The 15,000-nt window shown below is 45.0% G+C and overlaps 2 protein-coding genes across 2 annotated transcripts in view; both read left to right on the forward strand.

Moving 5' to 3' along the window:
• LOC143113474 (eukaryotic translation initiation factor 5-like) overlaps positions 1-5,346 on the forward strand; it is a 31,152-nt gene extending 25,806 nt beyond the window's left edge. The window contains exon 12 of the mRNA XM_076275427.1: positions 4,715-5,346. Coding sequence (XP_076131542.1) covers positions 4,715-4,810 — 96 coding nt within the window. The 3' untranslated portion in view covers positions 4,811-5,346. The remainder of the gene's footprint in view (positions 1-4,714) is intronic.
• A 7,819-nt stretch (positions 5,347-13,165) lies between these two features.
• The window catches only part of LOC143113479 (MAP/microtubule affinity-regulating kinase 3-like), a 52,546-nt gene continuing 50,711 nt past the window's right edge, over positions 13,166-15,000 (forward strand). Inside the window, exon 1 of the mRNA XM_076275432.1 lies at positions 13,166-13,937. Coding sequence (XP_076131547.1) covers positions 13,887-13,937 — 51 coding nt within the window. The 5' untranslated portion in view covers positions 13,166-13,886. The remainder of the gene's footprint in view (positions 13,938-15,000) is intronic.

The raw sequence follows: 15,000 nt of genomic DNA on the forward strand, positions 1-15,000 counted from the left end.
GTCTACATAAGGTGCTACACCCATCTCCCTACCCATTCATCTGGGTGGAATACTTGACGAACCCTTAGTTCAACACATGACAAACCATATCAGAATAAACAGCAGACCTTACCGAACACAAAGGTGTAAAGCAGTCTCCTGTACAGTAAGCCGTTCCAGAGTATTCCGGTTAAATTAAAAATGTAATCTGCAGCAAGGTCTACATTCATGTCTCCAACTTTGGTCTTTAGGTTTCAAAATGTGTTTAAAATCGTTCTTCATGATTTCATAACAGGCCAAATACAAAATAAATGTTATAAATATTGCCTAGATATAGGTAAATAATAAAATCAGAGGATATACAGCTGAGTAAGAGTTTGTGAAAGGAGTCTTAATGATAAAAAAATGCTAAGCATGCATCTAGGTTGCATCAGTTTCTTAAAGCTGAGCTGTGCTTAAATTGTTCAATACATGATTCCATAACAGGCCAAATATAAAATAAATATAAATATTAAATATAGCCTAGACATCTAAATATTAGATGATCAGATGATGTACAGTTCTATGTAATATGTCATGTTTCATGATTTTGTAATGTTTCATACAGTGATTCAGGTCTACTGCTGTGAATAGGCTAAATACAACTTTGATTATTTTTATAGCCTACTACTGTATAGTTAACTTTGGCCTTGGTGCCCTGACATGTGGCCTTTGTGCCCTCCACCAAATATGCCCAACTGAAGGCCAAGTGACCTTGCCCCTAAAATGGTGAAATTCCAAGCCTGGGCCTAACTGTTGATTATTAATTGGGGTGATATTAAATCATGAATATGAAAACTGACATGTTTTTATGGTCTTGGTCTCGACTCGGTCTCGACTCCTAAAGGACTCGGTCTCGACTCGGACTTGCTTCCTCAAAGACTCGGTCTTGACTCGGACTCGACTGTATTTGAAAACCAACGGACTCGGTCTCGACTCGGTCTCGACCCTTCAAAGACTCGGTCTTGTCTCGGACTCGGCATAGGCGGTCTCGTCCCCATCACTACTGTTTCGGGGGCCTTTTATTTTGAAACTGCTTTTTATTTTGAAACCATTCCAACCGCGAGGTTGTAATGTAAACAGGCTAAAACAGAGACCTGAACATAGTGAAATGAAACAACACAGAATGATAATTTGATTGTTTCAACACATAGTCAGGGGGCCTATGTGGTTTCTGTGGGATTGAAATGTTAATTTTTGGAGAGTGGTTGGACTGTCTTTAGAGGTCATTGAACATGGAGAAAAAGTATGTCTCCATTTTTTTTACCTGTTTTAACCCTATTTTTGTGAATTTGTATATTTCACTATAATTAACACCATACATTTAGCCTAAATCACTGGCTATGTTGAATAAAGTTCACAAAACAGTTATTTTCTTATTTTTAACAGTATGATTGTTTGTCAGTATTATGATTGTATGTCAAACAATTAGAGATAAGATCAATAACCAGTTTCAGTTTCACCAAATACACATACTCCATTGCTGAAAGATAGCAAAATCACAGATGAGACCTCAAACAACATTTACTTCATTTACATATACACAACATATTAGATCTCACCTCCACAATTTCCTCATCAAAATCTACAACTAGTCTACTAAACCTTATTCCTACTCACCTTCTTAAGACTGCCCTCCCCTTCCTGGATAATGTTTTGCTCTAGATTATAAATAATTCAATGCTATCAGGGCATGTACCGCAGTCGTTTAAGACATCTGTTATTAAGCCCTCCCTCAAAAAACCTAGCCTTGTATCGATACTGGTCTTCCTGGACCTCAGCGCTGCCTTTGACACTATAGACATCAAAGACTCAGCACTCGCTTGGTTTAGATCAGTGTTTTTCAACCACTGTGCCGGGGCACACTAGTGTGCCGTGAGAGATCATCAGGTGTGTCGCAGAAAATTACCCAAATGTCACTCACTGGTCCAGAAAAGCAACTGTTGCATCAAAGATAACAACATACTCTCATTGATTGTATGATTGCACTATTTGTGGTATGCAGGCATTGTACAACGGGGGCCCCATATCCAGTATTCACAGAATCATCACATATCCAGTTCAAAACAACAATTAAATTAGATATAGTCACCTACAAATGAAACAGAGGGCGCTTGTTATATTGAGCAGGTCTTGCATAGAAGCCATAGGCCATATCTGTGTATTATTTGAAATTTTAGGCTATGGTATGTTTATTTTTTCTTCACACAGGATTAGTGTGTTAGTGTGTCGTGGGACATTTTAAGTGTCAAAAGTGTGCCGTGGCACAAAAAAGGTCGAAAAACACTGGTTTAGATCATACCTTCCTAACCGTCAACAATTTGTACAGGTCCATAATAAACCATCTACCCAGATTATGGTAAAATGTGGAGTGCCTCAAGGCTCAGTACTGAGGCCCCTGTTGTTTAGCAGATGATACATAACTACATAACATTTAAGGAACATTTCAAAGATAAGGAAGTCCTTATCCTTACCAGATGCCGAGAAATTAATGTTTTGTCATCTCAAGGATAGACTATTGCAATGCTATTGCAATGCTATTATGCTGGCTGTAATAATACCTGTCTAAAGAGCTTACAGCTTATACAAAATGCAGCTGCTCACACACAAAAAATATGAACATATTTCCCCCATCCTAGCATCTGTACACTGGCTACCTGTTAAAAGTCATTGACTTCAAAATTACTTATAGTTCTTGGTTGGTTGCCTGCATTGAAAGAGGACACCTCATGAAGACGCTTTTTTGTCTGCTTCTGACAGAAGAAGCACTTATCTATGCTGGCAGCAGCTGCTGCTGAACAAGTGTCCCTCTAGATGGACCTGATGCAGTTGCAGGTGTTGCTGCAGGTTCAGAAGATGGTCCACCGCGTCTTTTCTGAAGACACGGAGTCCAGCCTGCTTCACATGATTTCTAGTAGCTAATCTTAGCATGCGGCAGATGCTCACTGTTACAGGTGGATTTGTAGCAGTTCCTGTGCCAAACTGCTTTGTTCTGTTGTAAAATAACTGCACTGTAACAATGTAATCGTTGGCTGATCTGTGATACCCATCTCCATACTCTCTCATGGACAAAAACAAGAAATTTGGCATCTGTCTCTAGTGATGGGTCATTCACCAGTCCACACATATCTGCCACTGGATACATAGCCCAAAATCTGTTTCTTTTAGAATATGTGTGCCATCACCTGACTAACAGAAAGACACACCTCAGACACTAGACTGTGCCACCATGAACTATGAAAATGTGCTTGCTCAAATGTAGAAGGCTAGAAGGTCACTAATATCACCAACCATGAAGAACAGAGCACTATGTGCTTCAAGTTATTCGATATTCTAAATTCTATCACTGCCAGCTATCAACAGCCAACTGTCACTGGTAGTCAGGGATGGATTACTGCACGGGCCTACCAGGCCCAAACCCAGAGGCCCAAGGAGTCAGAGGGCCCAAGCCATTGCATGGAATCATTGCCTCAATATCAACACATCATATCAACACATAGGCTATGAATCTGATTGAAATAAAGTATTGGCCATCCCCAAAATGCACCAGAATACAGGAAATCACATCAAATAAATTTAAAAAATGTCCCCCGCAACAATTAGTGGGGGGCCCTTAATACATCTGGCCCAGGGGCCTGAAAGTTCATAATCCATCCATGCTGGTAGTGTCTCTCTTTCTCTTTCTCTCTCTTACACACACACACACACCTGTCTGTTTGTCTAGCTGATCCTTTACCCTTTCTTTTCTTCACACTTAGGCTTAGGAAGGCCTTACAGACTTCAGCTGGTACTATGTAAAAGTCTATTAAACTTGATTTAACAGAGATCTCTGCACTTTGTGCTCTGAAAAAATGTTTTATAATGTTGTATTGTTTATGTGGTCCACTTTTGCACACTACCTTGTAGAATATATTTGCTTTTTGGCACCAAACCCTATGCTATAATACCAGCAATGTGAGGTTTATGGACAGAACACCAAATTTGACCTTTTCTGAATTTGACCTTTGATTTGGGTCCTTCAAAACCTTCAAAAAAATGGAGACATGTTTTTTTTTACTCTTAAGAACCCCTAGAACAAAGATATAATACTCTCCAAAAATTAACATGCGAATCCCACAAGCCCCCAAATTAGACACATAGGCCCCCCTACTAACACTCTGAAGAGACCCAAGGTTAGTGTTCATGGAATATGTTCTTATCAATGTGCATTTTAAGCCTTAAGGTAATTTTGGACTGTAACTAGATCACCTTTTCACTTGCTAAGTTGAGTAGGCTAAGTTAGTTTTAATTGACGTGAATGAACGAATACTTCCACACTGGTAATTTCAAAGTAGCAAAAGGGCTTTGATTTCGGTAGGTTGATGTGTATATTTTAACTGGCTGCAGCCTAAGAGTGTTGGCGCTGCAGTTCAGCACGTGCGTGTGTGTTTGTGCGTCTTGGCATACATGGCATACTTTGGCATACTTTTAAGTTCGAAGTTCGAGATTGAGATGTAATTTCGATCGATTTCGATATAAAATCGAAATCGTGACACCCTTAGGTGTTACATATGTGTATGTAATGGTGTGTGTGTGGTGTTACCTATATATATGTAATGGTGCTTGTGTGTGTGTTAATACCTGTGTGTGGATGTGTGTGTGTGTGTGGTGTTACCTATGTGTATGTAATGGTGTGTGTGTGTGTGTGTGTGATCAGGTGGTGTACTCGTCCTCGGCGCGGGAGCTGAAGGTGGAGAAGGTGCAGCCAGTGGTGGAGAAGGACGATGATGACATCGACATCGACGCCATCTAGATCTAGCTCCTCCCACCGCCACGCCGTCTAGCTCCTCCCACTGCCACGCCGTCTAGCTCCTCCCACCGCCATATTTAAGCATTTAAACTTCCTGTGTCAACCTTTACTTCCTGTACTGGATGCTCTAACCAATCACAGAAGCCTCCCTTTCAACCTTAAGCTCACACGCACGTACGCATGCACACACACACGCACGCACGCACGCACGCACGCACGCACACACACACACACACACACACATACACACTCACGCACACACACACACACACACACACACACACGCACACACGTGACATGGCGTTCTCCTGGCTCCCCGGCAGGGTGCTGCAGTGTGTGTGTTCTATATGAACTCTACGCCTTTGATTGGCCTTTCCATCTGTGCTGCCCTCTCTATGGTGAGCTGTGATTGGCTGATTGACTGTGTCTTGATTGTTTTCCCTCAATCTCTCTTAAGCTGTTAAATAAATGTTTTGGTATTCAGAGACGCCTGCCTGTTAAACAAATAAATAATAATAATAAATGTGTTAGTATTTTGAGACGCCTGCCTGTTAAATAAATAAATAAATACTGTATTTTCCGGAGTATAAGTCGCAAAAATGTTGAAGAGAAAAAAACATATATATATAAATATATTTATGTTGCACCTGAGTCGCAGGACCAGCCAAACTATGAAAAAAAGTGCAACTTATAGTCCAGAAAATATGGTAATAGTAATAATAATAAATGTTTTGGTATTCAGAGACAGCTGCCTGAGGCTGCAGCTCCCAGGATCAGCCTCAAGTCTCAGGAGCGGTTAGTAAGGTCTCAAGTCTCAGGAGCGGTCAGTAAGGTCTCAAGTCTCAGGAGCGGTCAGCAAGGTCTCAAGTCTCAGGAGCGGTCAGTAAGGTCTCTCAGGAGCGGTCAGTAAGGTCTCAAGTCTCAGGAGCGGTCAGTAAGATCTCCTGGGTTTCTCATCCAGAATACAGATGAGGGACATTCGTCTTTCTGTTGCTGTCCCTCTGCTAACAGCAAGAGTTACGACTACAAAACTGCTGCACTAACTAAACGAGGTGTGGAGCTAAGACTAACGGGTGTGGAGCTAGGACTAACGGGTGTGGAGCTAGGACTAACGGGTGTGGAGCTAGGAGCTAGGACTAACGGGGGTGGAGCTAGGACTAACGGGTGGAGCTAGGACTAACGGGTGTGAAGCTAGGACTAACGGGGGTGGAGCTAGGACTAACGGGGTGGAGCTAGGACTAACGGGTGTGGAGCTAGGACTAATGGGTGGGTGTGGAGCTAGGACTAACGGGTGGAGCTAGGACTAACAGGAGACTAACGTGACTTTGCTCATAGATTGGTGTCAAATTGTGCTCTCACCAACAACCATGTATCTTAATAGGCTAATATCATTCTAAGGTCACCTTCAAGCAAACAAAACAACACTTTGAAAAACATCTGTTTCACTGGAAGGGCAAGGGGGTAGCAACAGGACGTCAGTACAGAGGCCGACAGGGCCGGCCGTAGGGCTAATGTTATGAGGGTATTGAAATACAGGATGTTTTACAGGAAAATATTAAAATGGGAGGGTTGACAGCTATGCTGTACTGGTAACTATGGACTTAGAGCAATGTACTGGTAACTCTATGGGTTAGAGCAACATACTGGTAACTATGGAGTTAGAGCAACATTCTGGTAACTCTATGGAGTTAGAGCAACATACTGGTAACTATGGGCTTAGAGCAACATACTGGTTACTATGGGTTAGAGAAATATACTGGTAACTATGGAGTTAGAGAAATATGGTTACTATGGGCTTAGAGCAACATACTGGTAACTATGGAGTTAGAGCAACATACTGGTAACTATGGGTTAGAGAAATATACTGGTAACTATGGAGTTAGAGAAATATGGTTACTATGGGCTTAGAGCAACATACTGGTTACTATGGGCTTAGAGTAATGTACTGGTAACTACATATATATGGGGTTAGAGCAATGTACTGGTAACGCCTGAAAATGGTTTCAAGAGAAAGAGGGATTCTGAAATGAATCGTGTAATCCAGTCTTGGTTTTTAAAAAAGAATTGAGACACAAACACACATGTATTCACTAGTAACTAGGAGCTGGTGAGCTTGAAAAGTCCTCGGTATCTTGAAGTCCTGGGTAAAAGTCCTGGGTATCTGGACCGCAGCGACCCAACCCAAGGGGAGCAAAGTCATATGGATGACCTCATGGATGACCTGGTCCTGGACAGCACAACATGGGGGTTCTGATCCAGAAACTAGTCCCCGATTTCTACCTTCCAGACGCCACAGATCAGATGTGTGTGTGTTACGTGTGTGTGTGTGTTATTTTTTATGTGTAGGTGTGTGTTTGTGTGTGTTGCTCATTCAGGTAAGGGCCATTTCTCACACAGGTACGGCTAGTTCGGCTGTAACTGCCATGTGTGTGTAAGAACACAGCCTTTACTAATGTGAGCTTTTACTAATCCAGGAGAGTAGGCTTCAACACACACACACACACACACACACACACACACACTCTGTAAGCAGCAGGCTGGTGCTTTATGGATCACATGGTCAGCAGCCTGGTGTGGGATCACATGGGTTTGGTCTGGACATGAGGGGCAGCTCAAGGTTAGGGGCATTTAAAGCTGCCATCGCCAGATTGGCCACAAGGTGGTGCTGCTGAGGCACAGCTTCATGAATCACTACATAGGAGAGTGCGTCTGTTCTCACACAGCACACACACACACACACACACACCAGCAGACAGTAACTCTCTCACACACACACACCAGCACACAGTAACTCACACACACACACCAGCACACAGTAACTCACACACACACACACACACACCAGCACACAGTAACTCACACACACACATACACCAGCAGACAGTAACTCACACACACACACACACACCAGCAGACTGTAACTCACACACACACACACACAAGCAGACAGTAACTCACACACACACACACACACACACCAGCAGACAGTAACTCACACACACACACACACACCAGCAGACAGTAACTCACACACACACGCACACACACACACACACCAGCAGACAGTAACTCTCACACACACACACCAGCACACAGTAACTCACACACACACACACACCAGCACACAGTAACTCACTCACACACACACACACACCAGCAGACAGTAACTCTCTCACACACACACACCAGCACACAGTAACTCACACACACACCAGCACACAGTAACTCACTCACACACACACACACACCAGCAGACAGTAACTCTCTCACACACACACACCAGCACACAGTAACTCACACACACACCAGCACACAGTAACTCACTCACACACACACACACACCAGCAGACAGTAACTCTCTCACACACACACACCAGCACACAGTAGGCCTTTTCACACTGCCAAAATCGCCGCGATTTTATGTACCAGAATCGCGGAACGACTGTCCCTTTCACATAGACCGAGGCGGAACGGCGGGACAAAGTGTCTCGCCAAATTTACTACCAAGCCCCCTAGACATTTTGCCGAGTTTTTTCGTTCCGGCACCAGTGTGAATGGGTCAAGGCGGAAAAGGGGAATCTGGGCGGGCATTTCGATGCTATGTCCAGCCCACCACAGGATATTGCCATGCCCGCCATGGTTTTGGTTTTTTTCACACACCTGCTGCATCTGAAGGCCCTCGCATAATAAGGCCTACACCTATCACTCTACACGCCCCCTGTTGCACGTCACATTTTAATTTACTAGCTGATCCTGCCTCCTGGCTCCCCAAAATGCCGCATCATGTGAACAGATCAGCAGGCCGGCAAATTTTCACCTCATTTTCAGACACGCGTTGCGGCAAAAGACGTCTCCTCTTCCCGCAAATTTTGCGTAATCTCTGTGTGAAAAGGCCTTGTAACTCACACACACACACACATCAGCAGACAGTAACTCACACACACACACACATCAGCAGACAGTAACTCACACACACACACACACACACCAACAGACAGTAACTCTCTCTCACACACACACACACCAACAGAGAGTAACTCACACACACACACGCACACACACACACACACACACACACCAGCAGACAGTAACTCACACAGACACACACACCAGCAGACAGTAACTCACACATACACACACACACCAGCAGACGGTAACTCACACACACACACACACACACACACACACACACACACCAGTAGACAGTAACTCACACACACACACCAGCAGACAGTAACTCACACACACACCAGTAGGCAGTAACTCACACACACACACACACACACACACCAGCAGACAGTAACTCACACACACACACACCAGCAGACAGTAACTCACCAAGCACTCACATGCAAGTAGGGTCACACACACACACTGTAAGAAGAACTGAAGAACTGACTGAAGAACTGTCTCTCTGACACTGTGATCAGCAGCACCGGAGCGCCACAGGGAACTGTGCTCTCTCCAGTCCTGTTCACCCTGTACACATCTGACTTCTGCTACAACACCGAGTCATGCCACATGCAGAAGTTTTCTGACGATACTGCAATTGTGGGGTGTATGAGGGACGAGCAAGAGGAGGAGTACAGGAACCTGGTGGAGGACTTTGTGCAGTGGTGCAAACTCAATCATCTTCAACTCAACACTTCAAAGACCAAGGAGATGGTGGTGGATTTCCGCAGGTCTAAGCCCACTCTGCTACCAGTCTCCATTGATGGGGTCAATGTCGAGGTGGTAAGCACCTACAAGTACCTGGGTCTCCACCTGGACAATAAACTGGACTGGTCAGCCAACACTGTACAAGAAAGGGCAGAGCAGGCTGTACTTCCTGAGGAGGCTGCGGTCCTTCAATGTGTGCAGCAAGCTCCTCAGGATGTTCTATCAGTCTGTTGTTGCCAGCGTCCTCTTCTATGCAGTGGTATGCTGGGGAGGAAGCACAAAGAAGAAGGATGCGGGCCGACTTGACAGGCTAGTAAGGAAAGCTGGCTCTGTAGTGGGAGCTGAACTGGAGTGCATCACTTCAATATCTGACAAAAGGACCCTGAACAAACTGATCAACATTTTGGACAATGAGTGTCATCCACTCCACAGCACTATTGTTAAGCAGAAGAGCCTGATCAGCTGGAGACTTCGCTCACTGCCATGCACAACAGACAGACTGAGGAAGTAATTTGTCCCCAGGGCCATTGAACTGTTCAATGCTTCACTAAAGGAAAGAGGAGAGATAGACTTCTCTGATATAGACTTCTTCTGAGATAGACTTGTCTGCCTCTCCACCCTCTCCATGTTTGAGGACTGACTGCCCACTACTGTTTTACTACTGTTTTACTGCTGTCCACAGCCTAATGTCTTACTGCTACACATGACCAATGGCTTCTGCTAGAATACTGAATGGCTGTAACCCTATTACCTCAACCTATTCTTGCACTGACATAGTTTTTTATATTACCCTGTCTACATTATACTTTACTCTCTTATTTGTCCATATTATTTATGCTGGTCTTTATTTATGCTGGTCTCTAGACCTTATTCTTGCACTGTTGGACTACTTTTTGCACCTTCACCATGACACTCACTCTCTTGAGCACCTTACCATGCACACAGAACTACAGGCCAGTCCCGGCCCTGTCACTGCAAGCGTCTCATGCTTGATCACCCTCAAGCACACTGGATTTTTTAATTTAATTTATATATATTTAGTATTTAGTTTTGTTAGTTTTTATTATCTTCTACTGTCTCTATTGTACAGTGGAGCTTTGTTATATGTATATATGTATATTTACCCTTTCTGCTGTAAGTGCATGTTGTGTGTGATGTCTGTATGCTACTGAGACCTTGAATTTCCCCTTGGGGATCAATAAAGTATCTATCTATCTATCTACACATCTAAGGAGGAGTTAGCAGAGGTCCAACTGTGGAGAACCAGACAGAACCCTGAGCTGACCCTGATACTGTGGAGAACCCTGATACTGTGGAGAACCGACCTCTGACCTCTGGCCTTCAGAGAATCAGAGCGACCTGACGTTACATTGTGTCCACTGAAGGGACGTTACATCGAAGAGACATGAAGAGATGTAACATTGTGTCCTCCATTGAAGTGACGTTAGCCGTTGTTACGTTTCCACTGAAGTAAACTTTGTAGACACAAATGCACATGGCCCTGTCTACTGAAGCATATAGTATGACCTGACACATACACACTCAGGTTCACACACACACACAGAGCTCAGGTTTTCTGATACACACACACACACACACAACACACTATGATACAACCTTGTGTATCAACCAACGTGCGTGGGTGTGTGAATAATAATAATAATAATAATAATAATAATAATAATAATAATATTTATTTGTATAGCACCTTTCATACACAGAATGCAGCTCAAAGTGCTTTACATTTGGAGCATGTAACACAATAATAGAGAAAAAGAAAAGAAGAAAAAATTATAATAATGCAAACAAACAAACAAAACAATAAATAAAACATCAGAAATGTAGAATTAGATGACAATTCACAGGTAAATAGCAGCAGTAGAATTTAAAATAATTTGAAGAAATGGGCCACAAGATAAAAAATGTGTTAACTAAAAGCTCATATACACACTTGAAGGGGGTCACTTGCGCTTCAGCCTGGTTGGTGCTCAAGGAACAGGACGCAGAAGTCAAAAGGAGATCCGGTCTAACTAGAACCAAGGAGCAGGACTGGAGCACTCAATGCTTAACAAGGAGCAGGACCGGAGCACTCAATGCTCAAGGAGCAGGACCGGAGCACTCAATGCTTAACAAGGAGCAGGATCGGAGCACTCAATGCTCAAGGAGCAGGACCGGAGCACTCAATGCTTAACAAGGAGCAGGACCGGAGCACTCAATGCTCAAGGAGCAGGACCGGAGCACTCAATGCTCAAGGAGCAGGACCTAATGCTCAAGGAGCAGGACCAGAGCACTCAACACTTTAAGTGATTTTTATTAGCCTATGAAAACCGACTAACGTTTCGACGCCCATGCGTCTTCTTCAGAGTCAAATACACACAAATGTTTTCAGGTCTTTTTAAAAGGTATTTACTGAACTCGCCTGTTTTATGTGCAGCGGCAGGGAGTTCCTGATGCATGATGGAGAAAAGCAGCTTCTCCACTTTGCCTGCGGAGCACTTTGGGCAATTAAAAGATTTGCATTGTGTGTGTGTTTCTGAAGTTGTCACAGAGAGATTTAAAAGATTATGTATTGGGCAGACTATGCAAGTATAAGTAAGTATAAGTATATATACTCTTTTGATCCCGTGAGGGAAATTTGGTCACTGCATTTATCCCAATCCATGAATTAGCGAAACACACTCAGCACACAGTGAACACAGAGTGAGGTGAAGCACACACTAATCCGACTCAATGAGCTGCCTGCAACAACAGCGGCGCTTGGGGAGCAGTGAGGGGTAGGTGCTTTGCTCACACTTCAGCCATGCCTACTGGTCAGGGTTTGAACCGGCATCCCTCCGGTTACAAGTCTGAGGCGCTAACCAGTTGGCCACGGCTGCCACTTCAATTCAGCCCCTTCAATTCAGCTTCCTCACTTTACAGGCTACTGCATTTTCTACCTGTCCAGATTTAGTAAGATTGTCCAGCCCTCCCCCTACCGTCATACCTGTGCATCATGGGCAACAACTATGAGGACACCGCAGTGCACCCTCTTACGTCTCGCCGTGGGCTGGACCGACACGGACAGACCCGCAGGCTGCAGCCCTCCTATTCTCCTGAAGAGGGCGCGGTGGAGCAGCAGACTGCCGGCAGCAGCAGCGTGTCATGTGGTCACAAGTGTTTGTTGGTGAACTGATCTGTGAGGAAGTTGTATGTGCAACTGCCTCGGCTACACGGGCTACACCCCAGCGATTTAGAAACACCGCACGACTAGGAGGAAGTTTCATCTCCAATCATGTTAGTAAACAAACAGTTAAGAAGACACTTGGCTGTTGTCCATAGTTCAACTTAGGCCAACAACACAAACAATCACATCCTATCTGTAGACTTTTCTATTTAATCTGCAGTAAACCCTAGACCTACTGGCTAAGTAAGATCGGATGATTGAAACATAACTTGTTTACCCACATTTAGCGTAGACCTAGACCCATATAAGAATCTTGGCATTTCCTATATTAAAATGGTTCATGTTGTTGACAGTCCTGCCATTCACAAGGGCCCATTTGTTAAATACAAGAGGCACTGTGAGACAAGGTTAAAGAACCTCCTTTAGGGAAGTGCTATGACGATAGTCGACGCAAGCAAGTATTTTTTTTTTTTCTAAACTGACGAAAACCGACTGAAAGTTTGAAACGAAAAGCCGTGTGCTGGCTGCGCCGGTCGCCAATGAGCTCCAGGACTCGACTGTTTCCTCACTTCCTCTCGCACTCCAGGGCTTGGCTCGGAACTCCGCCGCTATTGGGTGGCCATCTTGGATCGGGCTGTAACGCAAAGCGACAGACAGTTATGGGTGGAATGGGAGCGACCGTAAGCTCCATTTCTCGGGGGCATTACCGCATCTGACCTTTCTGACTCGATCGCCCAGAGACTAAGATTAAGCGGAATAATGAAAAGCAACCATTGGGGTTAAACTCCGATGTCATCTGGCTCGATTCGGGATTTCTCTACGCTTCGTCCTCCACTGACTGCGGCGGAGTTCTCGAGGCCCTGTTGGGCAGACCAGGCGGCACGGTATTTTTCCTTCTCAGCACCGGACATCCGATACTCATAGTAAACGGAAACAACAGGCCAAAGCGGCCCTTTCCTTATTCATGTTTTAGTTTTCAGTATTAGTTGTCGGAATGTATTTGTTGTTTTAGTCGCAGATTACTAGTTTGGGATGACATTCTGTTAAAATCGTCGTGACCGTGGCTAGATCAGTGTCGGTGTCTGAAATCCAAGTTAAAAGTTTTCAGCAAGTTTGATTCAGTTGTCTGATTATATTTGACGAGAATCCATGATATTAGGACGGAGCTATCTGCCAGCTCGCATTTTAGCATCATATTCACGAGATTGGTGCAGTCCAAATACGGTAGCCTAGCCTGAGCGGACCGAATCTAACAAAATGTCAACAAGAACACCACTACCCACCGTCAACGAACGGAAGACGGAGAACGTAAGTACACCCTATCTTGCTCTTCTCATTTCTCCTTCGTGTTGTGTTACATTGTCAGTTTATAATTTTTATTAAAGTGAGTTATGATTGATTTGTTTGTCGGGGTAGCTGTCCGGCGTCAGACCGTGGGTTCGTTGCCTGCTTGTTCTGGCCCGTGTCGTAATGCCTAGCTCTGGGTAGTGCTGACCTCGCGTTTGGAATGGATTAGCTCCATTGTGTCCGTCCCGAGACAGATGGTCCACCAGCCCGAAATGACGCACGGGCTCGGGCAGGGAGCCCGTCGGTGATCTGCAGGAATGCGACATTTGCTTGACTCAGGTGAGATAGGAGGTAGAGCAGGCTGAGAGAACGGAGAGGAGGGCACGAGCACGGGCATTAGTCATACCCCCCCCCTCCGTCTGCTGCGGATGCAGCGATGCTGTTGCTGTGAGAATACACTGCATCTCGCGCTGCCTCTGCACCGCATGAAGCGATGCGACTGATCACAAACATAAGCTCGCACCTTCTCCCGTGTCTGAGGGTGTTCCCCACGAGCACACAGACGGGGGTATCTACGGGGAACAATGGACTCGTGATCGAAACCTCAGATGTAGAAACGGACTAATTGATTCTATGCAGATGCCAGTTGAAAGGGGAGGCTGCAAACCGACCTGATTCAGAAAGGGTTTCCCCACAGTGCAGCGTGCATGTGTGTGTGTGTGTGTGTGTGTGTGTGGGGGGGGGGGGGGAGAGATGACGCTGTGACTGGACCTGGGGGGGGGGGGGGGCAGAGGGCAGAGATGTTTCTCAGCGGTCCAAATGAAGACGTCTCTGATGCCCCATGAGATTGAATGTACACAAGTGTGACACACACACACAGACACTGACACACACACACCTGTAGGGTGTGAGTTGCAGCACGCATGCGCAGTCAGCCCGGCCGCACGTGGCGTACGGGAGGTGTGTGTGTGTGTGTGTGTGTGTGTGTGTGTGTGTACGGGAGGGACGCGTATCTGACCTCTGAGTCGCCTGGTACAGCTCGGACCGAATGGAGCGCATGCAGTGCAACACCAGGCACCGCGTC

The sequence above is a fragment of the Alosa pseudoharengus genome, unplaced genomic scaffold, assembly GCF_046254945.1.
Source record: "Alosa pseudoharengus isolate Yale_2024_CS ecotype anadromous, Long Island Sound unplaced genomic scaffold, YU_APseudo_1.1 YU_APseudo_1.1_scf_82, whole genome shotgun sequence".
Taxonomy (NCBI): domain Eukaryota; kingdom Metazoa; phylum Chordata; class Actinopteri; order Clupeiformes; family Clupeidae; genus Alosa; species Alosa pseudoharengus.